A 22,510-nucleotide genomic window follows, 5' to 3' on the forward strand; every position below is an offset into this window, starting at 1 on the left:
TAATATCTTACTGGAAAATTCAGAATTTAACCAGGTATGGTGGTGACTCATGTCTGGAATCCCTGCAGCACACAGAAGTCTAAGGTGGAAGGACTGACTCTAGTTTGAGGGCAGCCTGGTCTACATAGTGAGCTTCAGGCCAGCCAGGGCTACACACTGAGACCCTGCCACAGAACAGAAGTAAACAAAGCCCAGGGTTTGACAAAGTAGGCAGCATAGCTCAGGCCAGCCTCGGCCTGTGAGCTTTTTCTTTCTTCCTTCTCAAGAGCTGGGTTTGACAAACATGGGCCAGCAGGCAGCTAATTATCAGAAACAGGTGCACTAATATAATTACAAACTAATAGAAACCATAATAAGGGAAATTTTATTCAGAACATCAACAAAAATAACAGACTTCTTGTTTATGCAAACAACAGAGGGAGCTGGCTGAGGTAGGGTGTGCAAGAACTTTCTGACCTGTCTTTAAAATGTTTGGTTTTTTTAGTCTAAAGTCATTCCAAAATAGTGTTTGTTAAAATAGTAAGTATAAGAACATGCAAAAATTAGGTCCATACTGGGGGGAAATATTTGTAATACATATCTGAACAAGGACTCATACCCAGAGGAGTCTGTAAATCAGGGTGGGGAGACGGCCCAGTCAGTAAAGGGCTGGCTTGCAAGCATGAGGGCCTCAGCTCAGTCCCCAGAGCTCGCATCTTAAAAGGCAGGCGTGGTGCCTGCTGGCCAGCCAACACGTGCACACAAACACACGCGCGCACACACACACACACACACACAAACACACAGGCACACAAACACACACACCAACACACACACACACAAACACACAGGCACACAAACACACGCACACACACACACACACACACAAACACACAGGCACACAAACACACACACACATACACACTCACGTGCACACATGCACGCATGCATGCACACACGTACACACACACACACACACACACACACACACACAGCTTCATACTCATAATCCCAGGGCTGGGGAGGGGTGGAGATGGGTGGATTCTTGGAGCCTAATTGCCAGCCAGCCTAGTTTCTCACTGAGCACCAGATCAGAAAGAAATTACAACTCAAAACAAACAACAACAGCAAAGAGCTCTGGCACCTGAGGAACAGCGTTGAAGTTGTCTCTGGCCTCCACATGCATGTATATACATGTGCAAATATACATACAAATAATGTCAAAAACAATCAACTAAAAATTTAAATACTTACGCACAAAAGACCTAAATAAGACATGACAACAGCACACATGTGCACACTCATACTCCCTCTCAATGATGAATATACTATAAAGTACATGATGTCACTCATCATTGAAAAAGAATAAATTAAAGTTAGAATGAAGAGCCAGCCGTGGCAGTGTATGCCTGTAACCCCAACACTTGGGAGGAGAAGGCAGGAGTGAGATCAGCAGCTCTAGGTCATTCCCCGCTGCATATCAAGTTCAAGGCCAGCCTGGTCACATGAGATCCAGTCTCAAATAAAATAATACTGAAGATGGAGGAAGAGGAAGAAGAAGAAATAAGCCCAGAGCACAGGGCATCTACTAAGAGGGTCCATGGGCTTGAGCAGCTCCACTCCCAAGCCTTGAGGTTTGCAGCCCATGAGGCCTCCTCCTGGGCTTTACCCCTGCTGCTATACACAGCCTTCTGTAGCTGAGCCACCCTGCTGGCACCTCTAACACCTCTGTGACTTTGATAATACCCTCACAACTGCAAACACTGCCCTCCTGGGGACTACCTACCTGGGAGAAAGGTTTTTTTCTTCACCAAAACTCATTGTTTCCTGAGCACTCCCCTTCTCCATTTGCACCAGTCAGCCAATGCCCAATCTCATAGGTCATGAGCTCCCATCAACTGGCTGCATCACCACCTCAGCAGAGATAAAAGACAGGAGCTGTGCTGTCCCTGGTGTGCGTTATCTGGGTTCAGGTCTTGATGCGCCCTTTTTGTAAAAAGAACTAATTGCCTTGCTGAGCTATTTTCACTTTGTGTGTTCCTTTGTTCTACATCAAACTTATTCTCATATCTAGCATAACTACAAGCCATTATGGCCTTGCCACACAGTACCTGGCTTCCTACATCTTTCTTTGAAATCTGGATAAAGTTCCCACAATCCTACAACCACCAAATTCTGAATACCTGCAAAATCAGCAACATGTACACAAGTTCAAGGTCAGCCTCAAAGAAGTAGCCACACCCTGGGAGCCCAGCCCCGGCCCTGGGAGCAGAGCTGCAGCAACCTGGATGGCTTAACATAAACAAACACTTCTTTGATGGCTCTTTTCCCAAAGCAAAGTGTTCCAAGTGAGTTGCACCCCTTACAGCTTTGAATTTGCTAGAGGAGAAGGAGTCCAGCCAAGTCCTGAAATACCTATAAGACATCTTTCCAACTGTTCTGGAGCAAAGCATTAACTCTTTTTAATGGCCCCAATCTCTTCAGTGACCACTTTCCTCAGCCCTAACTTAACAACCTCTGTTCTAGGTAATCTACAAGTTTCTTATTTAATTAATTTGTTTGTTTGTTTGTTTATGTTTTTTGAGACAGGGTTTCTCTGTGTAGTCCTGGCTGTCCTGGAACTCACTCTGTAGACCAGGCTGGCCTCGAACTCAGAAATCCACCTGCCTCTGCCTCCCAAGTGCTGGGATTCAAGGCATGCGCCACCACTGCCCAGCTTAATCTACAAGTTTTTCAAAACTGTTTGTTCTGTTCTTGGATCACACTTCTCACTATAGAACTAGCTAAAAGCAGCAACAATACAATGCCCAGGAGGCAGTCTAAATGATTAGCTAACTTAAATTAGACCGTCACTTTAAGCTCATCTTTCAGCAGCCTTTATATAAGATAAATAAATGCTCTCTAGCTCTATTCCCAAACATAGTTCTCATTTGTACCTGAAATCTTACAAGCATGATGACCTTCTGAATCCCTATCACCATTCTGCCCCCAAACTACCAAAAAGAGGCTCCCATTAAGCTGCAAACATGGTTTAGTTGTTAAAAGCACCTCATGCCATACAAGGTTCCTAGCACTGATGTTGGCAGTTCACAACCACTTGTAACTCCAACTTCTGGAGATCTAACACCCTCTCTTGGCATCTGAGGCACTCACACAGATATAAAAATAAATCTTTAAAAGAGACATGTTTTCTTTGGCTCATGGTTTCAGGTGTGTTGGTCATCATAACAGAAAGAGGACAGAAAAGCAAAGCAGCCTATAACCATGAACGGAAGCGAAGTGAAAGCCATAAGGAAGTGATACAAATATATATTTTGTACTCTTTTTTTCTTTAAAAGTTTTTCTCTGTGTAGACCTGGCTCTCCTGGAATTCACCCTATAGACCAGACTGGCCGCCAACTCAGAGATCTGCCTGCCTCCGCTTCCGCAGTGCTGGGTCTAAAGGCATGTGCCACCAAACCCAGCTCTTTGTACTCTTATATGTGTAACAAAATTAAATGACCAAGTTCCCATACCTCTATTGCTCCCAGCAAAATATACATGCAAAAATGTTTATTCCTGCAATTTCTGTTCCTGTACATAGGTCTAACTATGGCCAAAATTCCTTTTGATGAGCACAGAATTCAAAGACCACTTGTTAACTGACCAATAAAAACTGTATTTTAGGACAGGAGAGATGGCTCAATGGTTAAGAGCACTGGCTGCTCTTCCAGAGGTTCTGAGTTCAATTCCTGGCAACCACATAGTGGCTCATAACCATCTATACTGGGATCTAATGCCCTCTACTGGCATGCATGTGTCTGCAGATAGAGCACTCAAACACATTAAATAAATAAAAACTGCAGGCTGGTGTCTAGTACAGCTGATACCAATCCCTTTCAGTCCCAGTCATTTAGAATTTGTTTTCCATAAGGTGAAAGGCCTTATCTCAGAAAAAAACAAAACAAACAAAATTAACCACTATAGCATCTATGTAATTACATTGTGTTTCTATTTAATTTGCTTATTTTTCCTTCCTTTTTCTAACTCTAAGATATGTACATCTGTTATGAGCATCATGATCTTCATCATCACTGACACAGTGTTAGTAAGTGTAAGATCAAGAATATGTTAGAACCGGCTCAGGCCGCAATGCCTGCAGCAGTCCACACCCACAGACACCTTACTTGAGACACTGAGTCTCTAGCTAACAGACTGTCAGGTGCCAGGTTTCTTACCTGGGGAAGTGAGTTTACCTCAAAAGGAGTGTTGGTGGCCACACATCTAGCTCTCCTTCCCAGCCTCCTTCCTGGGACTCAGAAAACCTGGCTTCAGGCTTATTCTGTGAAACTGTTTATCCTTTGAAAGGAGTAAGAGGAGAGTGCTGACTCAGCAGCTAAGAGCACTTAACACTTGGAGAGACCCAAGCTTAGTTTCCAGCACCCACATGATGGCCTACATCCATCAAGAACTCTGGTTCCAGGAGATCCAACATCCTCTCTGAAGAAACCACACAGGCACCTGGTGCATAGACATACTGGTGCACAGGCAAATACTCATATACATAAAATAAATAAACTTCTGCCAGGCATAATGGTACATGCTGTTAGTTAAAGGCCAGCCTGGTCCCATTTCTGTCCCATGGGTCCTGACTTCCTCTCTTGAGAGCCTCTGCCAAGTTGCTGTCTCTGGTGTGGTGGCCTGAACTGTCCCGAGAGCTCCCACCATGCTGTTGTCTGTGTTGTTAATAACTCTTCTAATAAACACCCTACTCCCAATAATTCATTTTAGTCTTTCTCTTGAACCCCCATCATTGACCTTCAATCCACCCATGTAAAATACAGTTTTCCATTTAATTTGCTTTCAAGTTCCCTTAAGTTTTTAAACTCTAATATATGTACACTTGTAGGAATATCATCATCATTATCATCATCATCATCGACACAGATTGTAAAGAAACATCACTAAGTATTTCTAAGTGGAAAAATGTATTTTGTCCTCTTAATTTATCTTTATACTTTTATTATTAGTGTGTATGTGTACATGTATACACATGTGTGTGCTCCTACAGAAGTGCACTTGCCACAGTACGTATGTGAAGATCAGAGGACAGCTTGTAGGAGTTGGATCTCTCCTTCTCTCTTGTGGGTCTCAAGGATAAGATCAAACTCAGCTCCTGAGGTTTGGCAGCATCTTTAGCCCTGGGACTTCTTGCTGGCTCTATTCTGTAACTCTTGGCTATTATTTTCTGGGCTACTTATTGACTGTCACAGATATTTATTGAATTGGTCAGCGTCTGGTTTTTAAATAATTTTTATCACAATTAAGGAAAAAGAATGCACAGAAAGGGACAGGTGGTATGGGGCTGGGAGGGTGAGGTACAGGAGGAGCACGAGAAAGGCTAACACTAAAGACTGTGGAATGCAGAGACTGTGTGAGGAGCTTCCCCAAGTACACATATACACATATATAAAGGGTTTAAAATGAAGTCACCATACAATGGGGGAGAAACTGCCCCTTCCCCAGATGCTATTCGCTATCAAATAAAAGCCCAGAACCAGGTATGGGCTGTCTTCAAATTGCTGACCTGTGGCGTCCTAGACCCCCTACATACACAAACATTACAGGCTACTGCTACCCACAATTAAATAAATATTAGAGAATTAATACTGCCATGTACTGCTATGTGTTTTATTGTTATTGTCTGTGTGGAGGGTAGAGCCTGGGAACCCAACCCAGAGCCTGTGCATGCTGGGCTAATGCTCCACCACTGAGCTGGCAGAACCCCAGCCCCAGTGCTGCCCATTTCTTCATGGTCCGTTTAAGCCTCATAAGATTTGTTCTTGACTGGTTGCCAGAAAGGAATTGGATTTAAAGCCTGCTCCATAAGATGATGGACCCTATGCCTGGTACTGATACTGGGCCAAAATCCCATGTCTGGCTAGGTCATGGGCCCTAGAGAAGAACCCAGTACTATTATCACTCTGCTAAATGGACGTAATAATAAGCTTCCCCCTAAATTCTTCTTCTTTTTTTTTTTTAAAGATTTTTATTTATTTATTATATATAAGTACCCTGTAGCTGTCTTCAGACAGACTCCAGAAGAGGGAGTCTGATCTCGTTAAGGGTGGTTGTGAGCCACCATGTGGTTGCTGGGATTTGAACTCAGTACCTTCAGAAGAGCAGTCAGTGCTCTTAACCACTGAGCCATCTCTCCAGCCCCTAAATTCTTCTTTATACCAATAGACTGGTGCACTGCTCAGCCATCACCAGTGAGGCTTCTTTTTGCAGTAGACAGAAAATAATACAGAGGTTCCCAAATGGTCAGTGTGCAGAAGATGAGAGACTGCGGTGTTCTCGGCTCTAAACGGGACATCTGTGTCACACTCCCTCCCCAACAAGTATCAGAGCTCATTACAGAAGAGGGGTCAGAAAGAAAGAACATGGGGACAGTGGATATCTGCTGTGAGAAGGGCTTGGCTGGACATGACAAAACAGTTACACACATGAACTCACGTGGCTGGGATTCCATGCACATATTTGCACAAGATGGGGAGGGGATGCTTAAGAAGTCCCACCAACAGCTTATGTGCCATTGGCAGTTGATAGTCACTGAGAGAGGGAGGGTAATAGGCCCTGGGCTACACTCCAGTAAACAGTCACACGCCCACGCATACACAAGCAGCATCAAATGAGTATTAATCTAAGAGAGAGAGAGAGAGAGAGAGAGAGAGATAAAGAGAAAGAGAGAGAGAGAGCATATGAAATTGAGAGGGGAAAGTGGGAAGGCAGGGAGAAACTGGAGTAAGGTACATGGGTCAACTTCCAAATCCCCAATGTATCAGAGGAGAATTACCAGTATCATTCCCTGAGTTAGTCCTGATGACATAAACCTATAATCCCAGCTACTTGGGAGGCTGAGACAAAGGACTGCAGGTTCAAGAGCTTCCTGGGATACAAAGTGAGTTCTAGGCTAACCTGAGCAACTTAGTGAGACCCTGTCTTAAAAGAAAAGAGGCCAGGCAGTGGTGGCGCACGCCTTTAATCCCAGCACTTGGGAGGCAGAGGCAGGCATATTTCTGAGTTCCAGGCCAGCCTGGTCTACAGAGTGAGTTCCAGGACAGGACAGCCAGGACTTCAGCATATGCCACCACAACCGGTAAGTCTGGGCAACTTAGCAAGACCCTGTCTCAAAATTTTAAAAGTAAAAAAGGGCTATAGATATAGCCCAGTGGTAGAATGGCCTATATTTCAATTTTCATGGAGAGTGGGGAGGAATCAAAGGTCATTCAGAGGTGGTGAGCCAGAATTCCAATACAGGTTTGAGCAGGGGGACCAAGAGTTCAAGGCCAGCCTTGGCCACACAATAAAACCTTGTTTCAGAGAAGAAAGAGATTGGCTTGCATGATGGTACACACCTCTAATCCCAGCACTCAGGAGGCAGAAGAAGTAAGATCTCTGCATAGTAAGACCCTGTCTCAAAAAGAAAAGTAAAGGAGAGGAGAAGAGAGGAGAGGAGAGGAAAAGAAAGGAAAGGAAAGAAAACATCAGACTTTTAATTATTCAAATACAGGAGTACCTGATAGACAGAATAGGAAAATATTACCAAAAAAAATACATACTGAACAGAAAGATGAAATTCACTGCATGTCAGTTTCCTCTATTTAAAAGGCCTTCAGCCAGATGCAAGGATGTGTGCCTATAGTCCAGGTTACTCAGGAAGCTAAGGTGAGAGATCTCCTGAGTCCAGGAGTTCCAGGCTAGCCAGTGCAATATAGAAAAGCCAATCTCAAAAACAGAAGCCCCAACCTTGGTGATCCTGTCATGAAATGGGAACAGTGAAATGGGAACAATGGACAGTGTCCATTCTTGTCCCCAGCCACTAACAGCACACACTGCTGCAGCTGCCGCAGCTCTGGAGCAAGTAAACTGACCCTCAACAGCTGGACTGCAGCTTGGCCACTCTTCCCAATCACTGCTCAGTACCTGAGGGCCTGACATTGAGCTTAGTTCTTCTGCCCTCATCTTTCATGTTATTTATTGTCAAGGGGTAACGGGCTTAATGTGGGGGGGATTGAAATGAAGGAACTCATGAAACTGAAGCTTTGTCCACAGGACCCAAACACAATCGGTTTGAGCATATTAAAATCTTATTTCATACTTATGTCAGCAACTTTAAAAACAAAAGTCTTAAAAGTTACCAAGAAGCTAAAATTTAAAAAAGAAAAGAAACAAACTCCACTGTCTCACATGAAATGGCTGCACATAAATCGGCATTGCTCACAGCCAAACATCTCATTGTAACTCCATTCAGTTAGAGAAGCGGCTCCTTCCCTAACATGGAAGAGCAGCACAAGCCAGCCGACCTCATCTCCAGACGAACACTCCATCTTCTGAGATGAGCCCATTGTTTGCCCACACTTGGTGTTGATGCCTCCTATCTTCTTCGTGAGGCAGTGCCTGTGCAGGAAGCTGTTCACACAGCCAAAAGGCCTTGCATATCTCTTTTCTGGGTTAAGACTTTTACGTTTCTTTCATAATGGCCCAGGTATCATGAGGCCAAGAAATATTTTTCCTAAGATTCATTTATTTTTATATGCATATTTTGTTTGCACAATGTCTGTGCGCTGCATGCAAGCCTGGTACCCAGTCGCAGGAAGAGGCCGCTGAAGCCCTTGGTACTGGAGTTACAGATGGTTGTGAGTCACCATGTGGGTACTGGGAACTGGGAACTGAATCTAGGGCCTTTGAAAGAGCAGCCAGTGCTCTCAACAGCTGAGCCATTTCTCTAGCCCCAAGAAATCGTATTGTTGAACTGGAATACTTCAGAATAAGATGAACTTCAGGTAAGACAACACAACAGACTGAACACAGGTTGGTGGTAGAGCACTCGAAAAGCATACACAGGCCCCTGGTGAGGAGGGCAGTGAAGGAAACAAGCAGAAAGAACAACAGAGGGACTCTACCCCACCATCATCTTCATTGCAGATTTACATACTTACATACATCCTGAACCCAACACATCAAGCCTTACAAGTTCGTATGCTACATCTAAATTAGCTCCTTTATTTACAATCTTCACACTTGCGTATGTGCACTGTTAAGTGCCCCGGCATATGAGTGCAGCTCAGGGAACAACCGCCTCCTTACCCATGCATATGAGTGTAGTTCAGGGAGCAACCGCCTCCTTACCCACGCCGGTTCTTGTGCCTTCTTGGCAGCAAGCACCTGTACATATTGGGCCATCTTGCCTGCTCATATTTCTTTAAGGCTTTTTTTTAAAATGGGATACTTAAAGAAATAAAAATAGAATGGTCTGATGAATTCTCAAATAATTAACGACTAATCTTGCTTCTTTTGTGAGTACCTCAACCCCATCCCGACAGAAGTATTTTATAACCAATTACAGACATTATTCTATTTGCAAGTATTTCAATTTACAAATTGCAAGCATCTCTAAGAAATAGACAATTAAGTAAAATCAATTATAATTCCAATAATTTACCCAAATATCAAATTCTCTCTTTTGTTTTGAGAGAAAATTTATCATAAGACAAAGAGGGGTGAGTGCGGGCGCCTCAGGGGAATCTCCTCCTTAGAAATGTTCAGTAGTCTTTAAGTCTCTCCATTCTTAGATTTTTAAAATAAGTTTATTAAAATCAGCTGGGCAGTAATGACACATACCTTTAATCCCAGAACTCGGGAGGCAGAGGCAGGCAGAGGCAGGCAGGCTTCTCTATAAACCAGCCTGGTTTATAGAGAAGCCCTGTCTTGAAAAAACAAAACAAGAAGTTTATTAGGATCATGTTTCAGGGGAGGCTTGTACCTGCTGGGATGTATCTTAAGATCCTCGGGGTTTATGATGTCTCTAGGGAGGAAGGATAGAATTGTGAGATTAATGAGAGTGTTCTTCCTCCTCATTACGGTGGAAGTTACACTTGTGTCAGAACTCACGGAATTCTCAATCAAAGGGTGAATGCTACAAACTAAAGTCAGTCCACCAAGTAAGGTGGAACACACCTATAATCCTAGAACTCAAAAGGCTGAGGTAGGAAAATAGCAAGTTCAAGATCAGCCTTAGGCTATCATATAGTGAAACTGCAAATGTTTAGAGCAAGTTGGAAATAACCTGAATGTCCTAAAACACACACACACACATACACATACACGTGCGCACGCGTGCACGCATTTTAAAATATTTAAAAATGGCTGGCAAGATAGCATCACGACATAAGTCTTTAACCTCAGCACTGTGGAGGCAGGGGCAGCAAGTCTCTGTGAGTTCAAGGCCAGCCTAGTCTACAAAGCGAATTCCAAGACAGCCAAGGTGATTATATAGAGAAACTCTGGCTCAAAAAAGGACAAACAAACAAACAAAAAAGAACAAACAAACAAAAAAGACAGCTCAACTGGTAAAGGCATTTGCTACCAAGGCTGATGACCTAAGTTCACTCCCTGGAACCCACATAGTAGAGAAAGAACCAACTCCCAGAAGTTGTCCTCTGACTTCTAAGTGTACACATACAGAGAGACAGAGACAGGGTCAATCTAGGGAGAGGGGAGGAGAGAGAGGGGGAGAGGAAGGAAGGGAGAGAAGAGGATGGGAAGGTTGCGGAGGGAGAGAATGTGAATAAAAAGAAGAACAAAGAGATATCTGCCCAAGGTACAAATACAAATGAAAGTCAATTCCATTTGCACTTCGAAACAGAAAAAAAAATCCAGTTCAATCTGGCTGAGTGTACAGAGCATGGAAACTTGGGACTAATGCTCACAGGGCAAGGAGCCAGGTGCCCAACATAGCCTGATGCATCATATTAAGCAGCATGACAGGGTGTGCTACTGAAATGATGAGGGATGACGACAGTTCTACAAACAGTCCTGAAAGCCAACAGGATTTTCCAAATCCCATGCTGCCACGCATCCGACACTAAGCAGTTAAGTCAATACTCAGGATAAGTCACTTCACAGATGGAAGAAACCGTGAGAGAAATTAAGTCATGAACTGGAATGAAAGGGAAGAGACTAAAAGACTAGCCTTATTCTCACATACATACAAATCAGCACACAAAATATCTCCTTTTCTACTGACCTGAATGATATGCATCCTAGTCTTCGTCTATTTCCTACTGACTGTCCTACCTCCCTCTTCTTGCCTGCATCATCTCTCACGTCTCCTCCAAAGAAATATGTAATTGTAACTTCTGTAAACTTACATGGTCACCTGAAACAGTTCTAGAATGACAGAGGTAATCATCAGGCGTGGTAGCATGCTTGGTATGCCAGCACTCAGGAGCAAGAGGCAGGGAGATCCCAAGTTTGAGGTGGAATGGTCTAGATAGTGAAATCTGTCTCAGGCTACACAAGTTAAATCCAAATCTGAGATTACTCTGGGGATGTGTGTAACCACACAAATCTGGAATGTGTGTAACCACAAACCTCTGTCCGAAGCTAGACCACACAAGTCCATAATCGTGAGGACACCAAGAGAGGCAGTATTTACCTCTACTAAATAAAGAAGGTGGATTATCATGACGGACATTTCTTATGAATATATACAAATAAAATGGAGGTCCCCATGCAGAAACAAGGGCTTCCATGGACTATATCATTAGATTGGCATCTTCTTCACTGAGGCCTCTAGGACATTTAATGTAGCTACCAAATCTTAATTTACTCATCAAAATACATCCAGTCTACTACTGCAGGGATACATGTATAACCATGTTGACTGCTGCCCCATTCATAATAGCAAGGAAATAGAACCAGTCTAGATGCCCAACAACAGATGAACAAATAATGAAAGTATGGTAAAGTGTCTGCAAGCCAGTTCCACAGGTAAGGTCCCTTGGCACCAAGCTTAATGACCTGTGTTCAATCCCCAGGAATGGTAGAAGGAAAGAACCAACTCCCACAAGCTATTCTGTGGGACACAAATATACACCACACAAGTATTAAAAATGTTATTTTTATTTTATGTGGATTGGTGTTTTGCCTACATGTACATCTGTGTGAAGATGTCAGATCCTGGAGTTACAGATGGTTGTGAGCTGTCATGTGGGTGCTGGGATTTGAACCTAGGTTCTCTGGAAAAGCAGTCAGTGCTCTTAACTGACAAGCCCTCTCTCCAGCTCCATAATAAAATTTTTTAATGTGATAGATATGTGGTGGCTTGAATGAGAATGGCCTTTATGGGCTCACAGATTTGAATGCTTACTCCCTAACTGGTGAAATTTTCAGGAAGGGTTACAAGGTGTGGCCTTCTTGGAAAAGGTGTTTGACTAGGGGGTGGACTTTGAGGTTTCAAAAGCCCAGGACAGACAGGCCCATCTGTCTGTCTCTGTCTCCCTCTTCCCTTCCCTCCCCACCCCCCACTCTGCCTCCTGCCTATGGATCAGGATGTAAGCTCTCAGTTACTGCTCCAGTGCCATGCCTGCCTGCTGCCTGTCATCACACTCCCTGCCTGAAACTACAAACAAACCCCTGATTAAATGTTTTCTTCAATAAGTTGCCTTAGTCATGGTATTTCTTCATAACAGTAGACAATAACTAATACAATATACAATGGAATTTTACTCAGCTTTAAAAAAATGAAATTTACAGGAAAATGGAATGAACTGGAAAATATATTAAGCAAAGTGACCCAACTCAAGAAGAAAACCACCATGTGGCCAGGTTGTGGTGGCACACGCCTTTAATCCCAGCGCTTGGGAGGCAGAGGCAGGCAGATTTCTAAGTTCGAGGCCAGCCTGGTCTACAGAGTGAGTTCCAGGACAGCCAGGGCTATACAGAGAAAACCTGCCTCAAAAAAAAAAAAAGAAAGAAAGAAAGAAAGAAAGAGAGAGAGAGAGAGAGAGAGAAAGAAAGAAAAAAGAAAACCACCATGTGTTCTCTCTCACGTACATATGTGTATAAACAAGGGTAAAGGCTCAGAAACCCTAGAAAGGAGACTAAGAGAGGGAGAAAAGAGGTGCCAAGGGAGGGGAAGGGGTTCAAAAGGGTACCTGTGCCATGGAAGCAGAAGAGGGCATTCAAGGGGGGGCAGGAGGAGGGACAGAAGGAGAGAGCATGGGAGTGAGTGGACAATCAACTCAAACACACTTTATCTTAAAATGCCATCATAAATTTATTCTTAAGTCAAAAAAGAAAGCCATTATGATACCTAATACCTTATATGCTAATTTTAAAATATAAAATTTAGGACTAGTGAGATGGCTCAGCGGTTAAAGGCATTTCCAGGGGACCTAAGTTTGGTTCCTGTCATCTACATCAGGTAGCTCAAAGCCAGCTTGGGCTATACATTTCAGGCTAGCCTAAATTAGCGTGAGACCCTTTCAGAAAGGAAAACCAAAACAAAACAAAGAACATACAAAACAGAAAGTTATTTGAGTTGACATCAAATCTTTGAGCAGAGCAATCTTTAGCTGAAATTGTCTAGTGCTGAGTATACCTATTCAATCTGAATGTCAGTAGTTATTGCCTACAGTTATGAAGAAACACCATGACCAAGCAAGGCAACTTATTAAATCTGGAGAGATTTTTCTATTACATTTGTAGATAAAAAGAATTATCCCATAGCTAGCATTCCTTCCTCTCCGACTTCACGTGCAGCAGCTGAGAGATGGTGCCCTTCACAAGCAAAGCTGATAGTGAAGGGAGGAGAGGCAGCAAGGCAATCAGTCTCCTGATAAAGGCAGAGTGATAAAGTAGAACTGCTAGGGGGGATCTACAGCAAGTAACTTCCCAGAGTAATAGGGAAATGTAGGAAGGACTACACTTAGCTAGCATAGTCACTTGTAAAAGAAACAAGGGCCAGCTGGGAAACATGCTTGCTGAGCAAGCCTGCCTGCCAACTGAGTTAGTTCCATCTCCATGACAGAAGGAGAAAACTGGCCCCCCTAAGTTGTCCTTTTCAACTCCACACAAACATGATGGCACACACACAGCTGCACTCACATACACCTGCACTCACATACACACACATACACAAACACTGCACTCACACACAAACATACACACACACACATACACAGAGCTGCACTCTCACACACACCTGCACTCACATACTACACACACACAGCTGCACTCACACACAGCTGCACTCACAAATACACACACACAGCTGCACTCACACACACAAAGCTGCACTCACATACACACACACAGCTGCACTCACAAACACACACACACAGCTGCACTCACACACACACACAGCTGCACTCACACACACAAAGCTGCACTCACATATACACACAGCTGCACTCACACACACACACAGCTGCACTCACACACACACACCTGCACACACACACACAGCTGCACTCACACACACCTGCACACACACATACACCTGCACACACACACACACACACAGCTTCAGTCACACACACACAGAGCTGCACTTACACACACACACATACACTCACACACATATGTACACAAACACACATTAAACAAAATAAAAATGATAAAAGAAACACTGTTGCTGAGTTATGCTACATTATACTAAAAAAAAAAAATAATCGGACTTAATATCAAGGTGAGGAATGAATGAAGACACCCAGCTGAGCTCCGCCCTTCACATGCATGAAGAAGTTGCCCTTCCAAGAGTTCAAAACTTTAGTTTAAATCTTATTCAAAGTTGACTGTAGTTCTCTTAGTTTTTACCACATTCGATACCCAGTTCCTTACTCGGTGGGCTATGGGGCTTTGTGATTGAGACCTGAGAAATCAATCCATCGAGTAACTCCCCTCCTTCCTAGGTTCTTACACACACGAGGTTTTTGAAGTTTCCCCTTCCCCCCCCTGCATACGGGAGTCACACAGACTCTACCAACTATACCTACTGCAGAAGAATACTGTCAAGATTACACGAGGGAAGACACATGAAATCTTTCTTAGACAGCAAAGTACTATAGAAATACTGGTTGCTATATATAAAACTTTAGGTAAGATCCTGAATAAAACAGGCTGAAAGGAGAATTCCCTTCCATATGAAGAGAGCAATAAGAACAATCTTAAGCTATTAACTAAATATACTTAAGGAAGGGCTTAACATAAACTTGAATTATTATTTAAAAGTGATTTTGTTTTGGGGGGGTTGGGAGGTGGTTTACTGGTTGATTGGTTGGTTGGTTTTTTCGAGACAACGTTTCTCTGTGTACCCCTGTCCATCCTGGAACTCACTCTATAGACCAGGCTGGCTTCAGTCTCAGAGATCCGATTGCCTCTGCCTCCTATGTTCTGAGATTAAAGGCGTGGTCATCACCACCGGGCAGAAAGTTGAGTCTTATGTGAACACATTCACTTTGCACATACAGCAAAGGAAAACTAAGAAAGAGAGCTGTGGATGTAGCTCTGTTGGTAGAGTTCTTGCCTGGCAGACACAAAGTCCTAGGTTTGATCCTCAGCACTGCTGAGACTGGGCAGTCCCAGCACTGGGGACATAAAGACAGAAGGATCAGCTATATGGAGAGTTCTAAGTCAGCCTGAACCTGAACTACATGAGGGTCTGTGGTGTTGTTTTAGAAAAAGAAGAGGAAGAGGAGGAAAGGGAGGAGGAGGAAGAGGAGGAGGAGGAAGAAGAGGAGGAAGAGGAGAAAGGAAGAAAGGAAGGAAACAAAAAAGGAAGGAAGGAAAGAAGGAAGGAAGAAGGAAGGGTGGGTGCCCAAGAAAGAGAAAGAGAGAAAGAGATAGAGAAAGGAAGAGAGGAAGGAAGGAAGGAAGAGTGGGTGCCCAAGAAAGAAGAAAAGGAAGAAAGAAAGAAAGAAAGAAAGAAAGAAAGAAAGAGAGAGAGAGAGAGAGAGAGAGAGAGAGAGAGAGAGAGAGAGAGAAAGAATGGGTGCCCAGGTCTCAGCTCACCAAAATAACTGGTGAAGTTCAAATGGGGAAAGAGGGTGAACTTACGACAGTCAGTATACAGAGAATATTATTGCATAAGTGAGAGAAATCAAGGCGTTATTATTAAGCACAGAACTCTCAGATTACCTGTAACTCTTTATTAGTCATTTCTTTTTTGGAAGATTACCATTTCTACAGAGAGACTCAGAAATAAAATTATAAGTCTATTCCATAAGTACCAGACAGAAATAATTCAGTCCCTGACTGAAGTAGCCCTGCTGCAGAGAAAATAAGACACCCATAACAATGAGGTCAAGGGTGTTCTAAGGGTGGCCTGGAGAAGGCACAAATCACACATCAGCAAAACAAGTGTCGTGTCAAAAAAAAAAAAAAGCTGTCTTCATCCACTCCTGGGGTTTTTCTTTAATTGACCTAAGACGTTTTGATAACTGGGCCACGCAAATAGAAAGTTGAATTTTCTGAAAGGGTATCGGGCTAATGACACTAAGTGTGAGAGGCATGATGAACAGGCACAGGACAGAAGTAAAGATGACTAATCTATAGAGATAACACCAAGGACCAAATCATCAGTCACCATGACAACCCAAGTAGGTGGAGGGAAATACAAACACTGACCAGTCACCAGGGTGACACCAGTCTTTCAAGTAAAGACCCTAACCCTGGTTATAAGTGGAAGAGGGTGGCCAAGAATGTGAGTTGACTGAAGTGGCACGGTCTTGGCAAGAGACACTAATAATACTCTTGGTGAGGCAGCTCACAGGGTTACAGGCTTGCAGGTCAAAGACCCCATACAACCGAAAGAGACGTCCTACCTGGTGCAGGGCTGTCAAGCCGTCCACGTTGACCGTGTTGATGTCCGCACCCCTCGCCAGAAGCTTTTTCACCTCGTCCGTGTCCCCGCTGGAGCAGGCAGCTAGAAAGACCGCACCGTCCTCGAAGCGGACCCTGGGGCTCCCGCGTCTGGTCTGCAGCTGGCGCCCCGCGCCCTGTCGCTCCGCGGGCTCCTGCTCTGTCAACGAGCCCCGCCAGCGCCGCAGCTGCTCAGCTCGCCGCGCTCGCGCCGACTCTGCTCGCTTCCCTCCCAGGTGCTCCAGCTCCGCCATGGCTCGAGCTTCCGCAGCTGCTGCCAAAACTACCACCACAAGACTGTTGGTAGCCCTGTGTGGCCACCGCTGCCTCCCTCGGAGGGCTTCAGCCAGGGAATGAAGGCGGAGGCCCCCGCGCCGCCATCTTTACTCCTCCCGCTACTAGCACCGCCCATATGCTCCTTTAGCTTCAGCACGCAGGCGCTGCCCAAGCCCCGCGTCAGTATGGGACTTGTAGTACGAGACCTACCCTGAGGGCGCACTGGAGCCCTATGGGAACTACATATCCCTGGATGCATTAGAAACCAGTCAAGGGCAAGCTGCACCTTCCTCCGAGGCTGGATCGACAACCTTAGCTGCAACTCTCTCCCAGACCACTGACAACCTCTTTCTCTAAGCATTGTGGGAGTCGTAGTTTTTTTTATTGTTGAGATCACTAAGCTTAGCTCCCTAATTGTCACTTAACACTTCAAGAGTGGAGAAAGCAGCAGTAATTAGCCTTATTTTCTAGAAAAGAGGACTAAACATGAAGTAACAGATGGATGAGAATTCATGTCCTGGTTTTACATCTAGTTTTATTAACATGTATTAGTTATGAATGTGCATGGAGAAAAAGTATGTGTACTACAGTTTTACAGAGATTATTTTCAATATGACATTCACTCCATATAACATGTATTAGTTATGAATGTGCATGGAGAAAAAGTATGTGTATTACAGTTTTACATAAATTATTTTCAATATGACATTCACTCCAGGTCCGAAAAGACTCTTGATTGGTTGAAATTTTTCATTTCACAAATTTCACAAAGAAAATGTGAAGATGATTAGGTCATCATAAAGGGAAGTTTTATTATTTCCTAACAAACGAACACTTGCCTGTTGCTCATTTTCTATTGGAATAAACTAGGAATCGTATGTTGAATAAATAAGCAATGCCAGGCAACTCACACCTGTAACCCCACCACCCAGATTGACAGGAGTTTTAGGAACAGTCTGGACTAGACAGTGAATTCAAGGTTAACCTGGACTACAGAGTGAAACTTCTCAAATCTACTCCCTTCTAAAAAATCGAAACACAAAAAAGAGGGAGGGGAGACAAAATGGGAGAGAGGGAGAAAGAAAGGGGAAGGGAGGGAGGGAGGGAGGGAGAGAGGGAGAGAGGGAAGAAGGGAGAGAGGGAGGGAGGGAGAGAGGGAAGAGTAGTGCTGACTTGTTCTCTCAGCCCTCTGGTGAGAGTGTAAGGGAAGGAGTTCATCCTTTGCTGCATAGGCAGCTCCAGGCCAGGCTGGACTACACGACACTTAGTCTCAATAAAACGAATTTTTTTTAAAAAGTAATGAGATTTTCTTGGTAATCTGTCAACATGGAACCTCCTCTTATTAATAATTAAAATTACCCAAGTTCCCAAATAGAACTTTGCCAAAATGATAAAAAGAAATATTGATATCAAAATAACATAGGAACCGGGCATGATGAGACTCGCCTATTATCTTGGAGGATCAAGAGTCTGAGACCAGCCTGAGCTGCAGAAGGAGACTGTGTGAAATACAAGCACGCAGATAAACTAGGAAAGATGATGTAAGCATCACTTCTTTGCAGTCCCCCTGCCCTGGTTTAATAACATGGTCCTAGTAAAGAACAGCCACTCGGCTTTGCACTTCACTGATGCTCCATGTTTTGCCAACATACTAGCTTCTAGTAAGAACTTCTAAAGTAGGATGAAATTTTCAGGAACCAATAATGTTACACCTTGTGGAACTCTGTTGGTTTGGTTTGGTTTGGTTTGAGATGGAGTCTCATTTCCTCAGGCTGGTCAAAGATGAATGTGAGATCCGGATCCTCCTGCTTGCATTCCCCATGTTTTTAACTGTATTCTTTTTGCATCTCTCTCTCTCCTCCCTCCCTCGCTCCCTCTCTCCCTCTCCCACCCCCCTCCTTCCTTTCATTCTTTATTTAAATTACTGCTTTTTTTTGAGGAAAATTCTTTACAGTTAGGTTGTCAAGCACAACCTGAGTTCTGTCTGAGAGAGTGGCAGCGCAGTGTGTTCGGCGCAGCCTCGATGGAACTATGTCAAACAGCTGTGCTGGCTTTGTGACTTCATCAACTCCTATGACTGTGCCAGTGTATTGATTTGTGTGTACATGCATGAGTGTCTGCACACAGGTATGTGTAAGAGCACACCAATGCCAGAAGAGGGCATCATTCCCTGGGCTCTGAAGGTACAGGTATTTGTTGGACCCCAACTTGATAAGTAGGTGCTGGGATCTGAACTTAGGTTCTCATGATTGAATAGCAAGTATTCTCTCTACTAAGACAAAGTCACCAGCCCTCTAAATAAACATTTATAACTATAAGTTAAGTCCAAACAAGCAATCCTGTGTACAAATAAAGTACATTTTTAAATATATTTTCTTTTCTTTTTGTTTTTTGTTTTGTTTTGTTTTTCGAGACAGGGTTTCTCTGTGTAGCCCTGGCTGTCCTGGAACTCACTCTGTAGACCAGGCTGGCCTCGAACTCAGAAATCTGCTGTCACTGCCTCCCAAGTGCTGGGATTAAAGGTGTGCGCCGCCACTGCTCGGCAAATATATTTTCAATATAACTGGTCTGGGGAGATGGCTCAATGGGTAAGAGTACTTGCTTTGCAAGCATGAGGACCTGGGTTTGAGTCCTCAGCGCCAACATAAAAAGCCAGGCACAGCTGATTGTACCTACAGCTGATAGCTCCTGTATTGGGAAATACGTGGTGAATCTCGAGAGCTGGCAGGCCAGCCACCCTAGTTAAAAATAATGTATGTCTGGATCTGTGAGAGATCCTCTCCTCAGGCAACAGGGTATAGAGAAATAGAAGACGATCCCCACCATCATGGACTCACAAGAGCTACCTAGGTGCACTTACTCACCTACACACTTGAATGCACCTCATATAAACACAACACACACATACCACACACTACACTCAACCACTAAATAAATAACTGGGCCAACCCAGATTTTTATCAAGCAATAATTTTCTATATTCACACTTTGATTGCACCAGTAGAACACTCTACTTCTAAAAGATAATGGCAGGCTTGCCATGGTAGTACACGCTTATAATCCTGACATTTAGGAGACAGGGATAAGAGGATTGGGAGTTCATGTCTAGCCTTGAGGCCAGCTTGAGCTATATGGGACCTTGCCTCAAATGAACAAAATAAAATAAATAGTGAAAATACCTAGGCAGTACGACTGTTGTGAGTTTGAGGCCAACCTGGGGTTCAGAATGAGGCTTTTGCCTGTGGGCTTCCTCCCCCTTTGCCTCAAGCGTTTCGAAAGCGAAACAGTGCCTGATCCAGGACTGCGGATGCCACCTTCGGAGAGAATGCCTGACTACGTTAGATCAAAGACTATCAGACTTGCCTTTAAAGTTCCTTTCCTCTGGTCTCGGTCTCGTGTTTATGTTAGATTGGTTGCTTTCAGTTTCCCTTGGTTTCGATTCTGCCTCTGGATTATTTAAACTCAGTTCTCCCCAAGTAAAAACACACCTTGATACAGCTTACTCGGTGTTCATCTCTTTTGTCTCTCTCTCACCCGCTTTTATTCACAGGTACTCAATAATCTCCAGTCTGAGAGAACCTACGGAGTGAGGGTCCTCTGGCCGGACCACCACATTTGCCAAATAAATAAATAAATAATAAGGTACACGCCTTTGAACCCAGGACTTGGTAGACGAAGGCCAACCTGGTCAAATACTTCCAGGATGACTAGGGCCGCACCATGTAACCCTGTCTCAAAAACTTAAAAGTTTAAAAATAACATTTAGAGCAATCTTTTCGGCATCTATTCCCACCAATTAACATACCTCCCTCTGGTGGACAAATGGAAACTGTACTGCTAGAATGGGGCCCTTTCTCTTTCTGTCTTTTCCCTCCTTTCCTTTGATCCAACTCAATGCAGTGCTATTTCTAAGAGATATTTTTAACTCTGTTTTTCAAAGAACCATCCAAGGAAGGTCCCATTTCAGTGCCAAAGCCAGAACTAATCGACATACAGTCACGCTTGGAGTAGGGAGAACCAGAAAAGATGCCGAGAGGATTGGATATCATCAGACAGCATGAATGCCAGTAGTAAGATAAGCAGCAACCCCAATGGTAATGGAAAGCACTTTACTTCAACAGACGAATCCTAACCATGACTACAAAACCTCAACAGCAGATTGAAAATCACATCAGACTGTTGCATGGCTATAGTTCCTAAGTTTGTAAGACTTTGCATAATTCACTAGCTACTCACTGGCTCAGTCCTACAACTCAAGTGGGGAAGCCCAGAGCAGAGTCAGAGTTCTAGTGAGTATGAGGGTCTCCAGGAGACAAAACACACCATGCATCCTACATGAGGAACCAGTTTCCACTTAACATCAGTTTGGACTAAATGCAGAAATCACTGCAGTATCCAAAATTCTACTAGCTCAGAAGTTCAGAAAGATCAATTGCTAGGTCTATGCTATGAGGCTGTACAATAAGCTAGGAGCAGTGAAAGAGAAAGGGTGGTTGGTTGGTTGGTTGATTTTTTGGTCCCACCCCCAGGGTTCCCATAGTTGAAACCAATTCCAGTTCCGCAGAGTCTCGGGTCTTAAGCTTTCCTTTCTCTCCCGAGGACTATCCACTTTTGGCACTCCCAGCTGTGTCGTCAAAGCTGACTTGGCTATAACCGTGCACTTGGTTGTTTAGAAACTATTACCTTTCTAGAGTTGGAAGAGCGCTTGAAAGTCATTTATTCCGTGGTTGGTGTGTGACCTCCGGGATCAAAAGCTAGCATAGCGCGTAGGAAGAGCTGGGCTTGATTTTCAGCAAAATGAAGGGAAGGGGGAGGGGACGTCCTTAACTTCTTCCTAGTGCAGAGGATCTCTTGCATTAACCCCTAACTTGTTCAGCTTCTATATGAACAATTCCAATGGTGAAGAAATTTACCCCATCCACTTTATTCTTCAGAGTCCACCAGACTATGCATTCTTTAATGCTTTGTCCACCAGAATTATAAATTTTAAAAAAAAAATTTTTTTTCAAGCTGGAGGAAATCTACGTACCCAAGGCTGGTCTCAAATTCTCAATCTTTTTATTTCAACATGCCTGCGTCGCCGTGCTCGGCTAACTTTTATCTTTAGACTACTGATGTTAGATGAAGGAGTAAAGCCTCCCCTGACATTACTTAAAGCCTGGACTACCTGGTAGCTTCCATTGGTAAGCTGACGCAGGAGTGCCAGGAGTCTCACAGGCTAGCCTGAGCTACGTAGCAAATGCTGAGCTAAGCAAGGGCTGCATAGCGAGACCCCGTTCCAAAGAACGAAAACGAAGACATAAAGGCAGCTATTCAGCCGTCACTTCTCCAGATTAAGTGTGTCCACGCCATCACCATTTAAGTTTTCTCTCCTGTAGGTGAGTTCCTAGCCTTCCCAGCTCACAGCCGACTAGCGCACACGGCGATAGCGGGAACTGGGAATTCCGGCTGCGAGTGCGCGCGCCGATTTGAGCCCTGCATGAGCGGACGCACGCTCGGAGCGGTGGCCAATAGGCGTGCGCGCGCCTCTCCCAAGTTTGCTGCGGACCAATCACAGCCCTCTCTTGGA

The 22,510-nt window shown here is 44.1% G+C and overlaps 1 protein-coding gene across 10 annotated transcripts in view; it reads right to left on the reverse strand.

Moving 5' to 3' along the window:
• The window catches only part of Ppp1r12b (protein phosphatase 1 regulatory subunit 12B), a 188,583-nt gene extending 171,510 nt beyond the window's left edge, over window positions 1-17,073 (reverse strand). For all 10 annotated transcript variants that reach the window (XR_004122318.1, XR_004122320.1, XM_031383432.1 and 7 more), the window contains exon 1: window positions 16,629-17,073. Coding sequence is in view for 8 of the 10 variants with exons in the window: in XM_031383432.1 (XP_031239292.1) it covers window positions 16,629-16,919 (291 nt within the window). In the remaining 2 variants the exon portion in view is untranslated. The remainder of the gene's footprint in view (window positions 1-16,628) is intronic.
• Between the last annotated feature and the right edge of the window lie 5,437 nt (window positions 17,074-22,510).

This window comes from Mastomys coucha, unplaced genomic scaffold (genome assembly GCF_008632895.1).
Source record: "Mastomys coucha isolate ucsf_1 unplaced genomic scaffold, UCSF_Mcou_1 pScaffold1, whole genome shotgun sequence".
Classification (NCBI taxonomy): domain Eukaryota; kingdom Metazoa; phylum Chordata; class Mammalia; order Rodentia; family Muridae; genus Mastomys; species Mastomys coucha.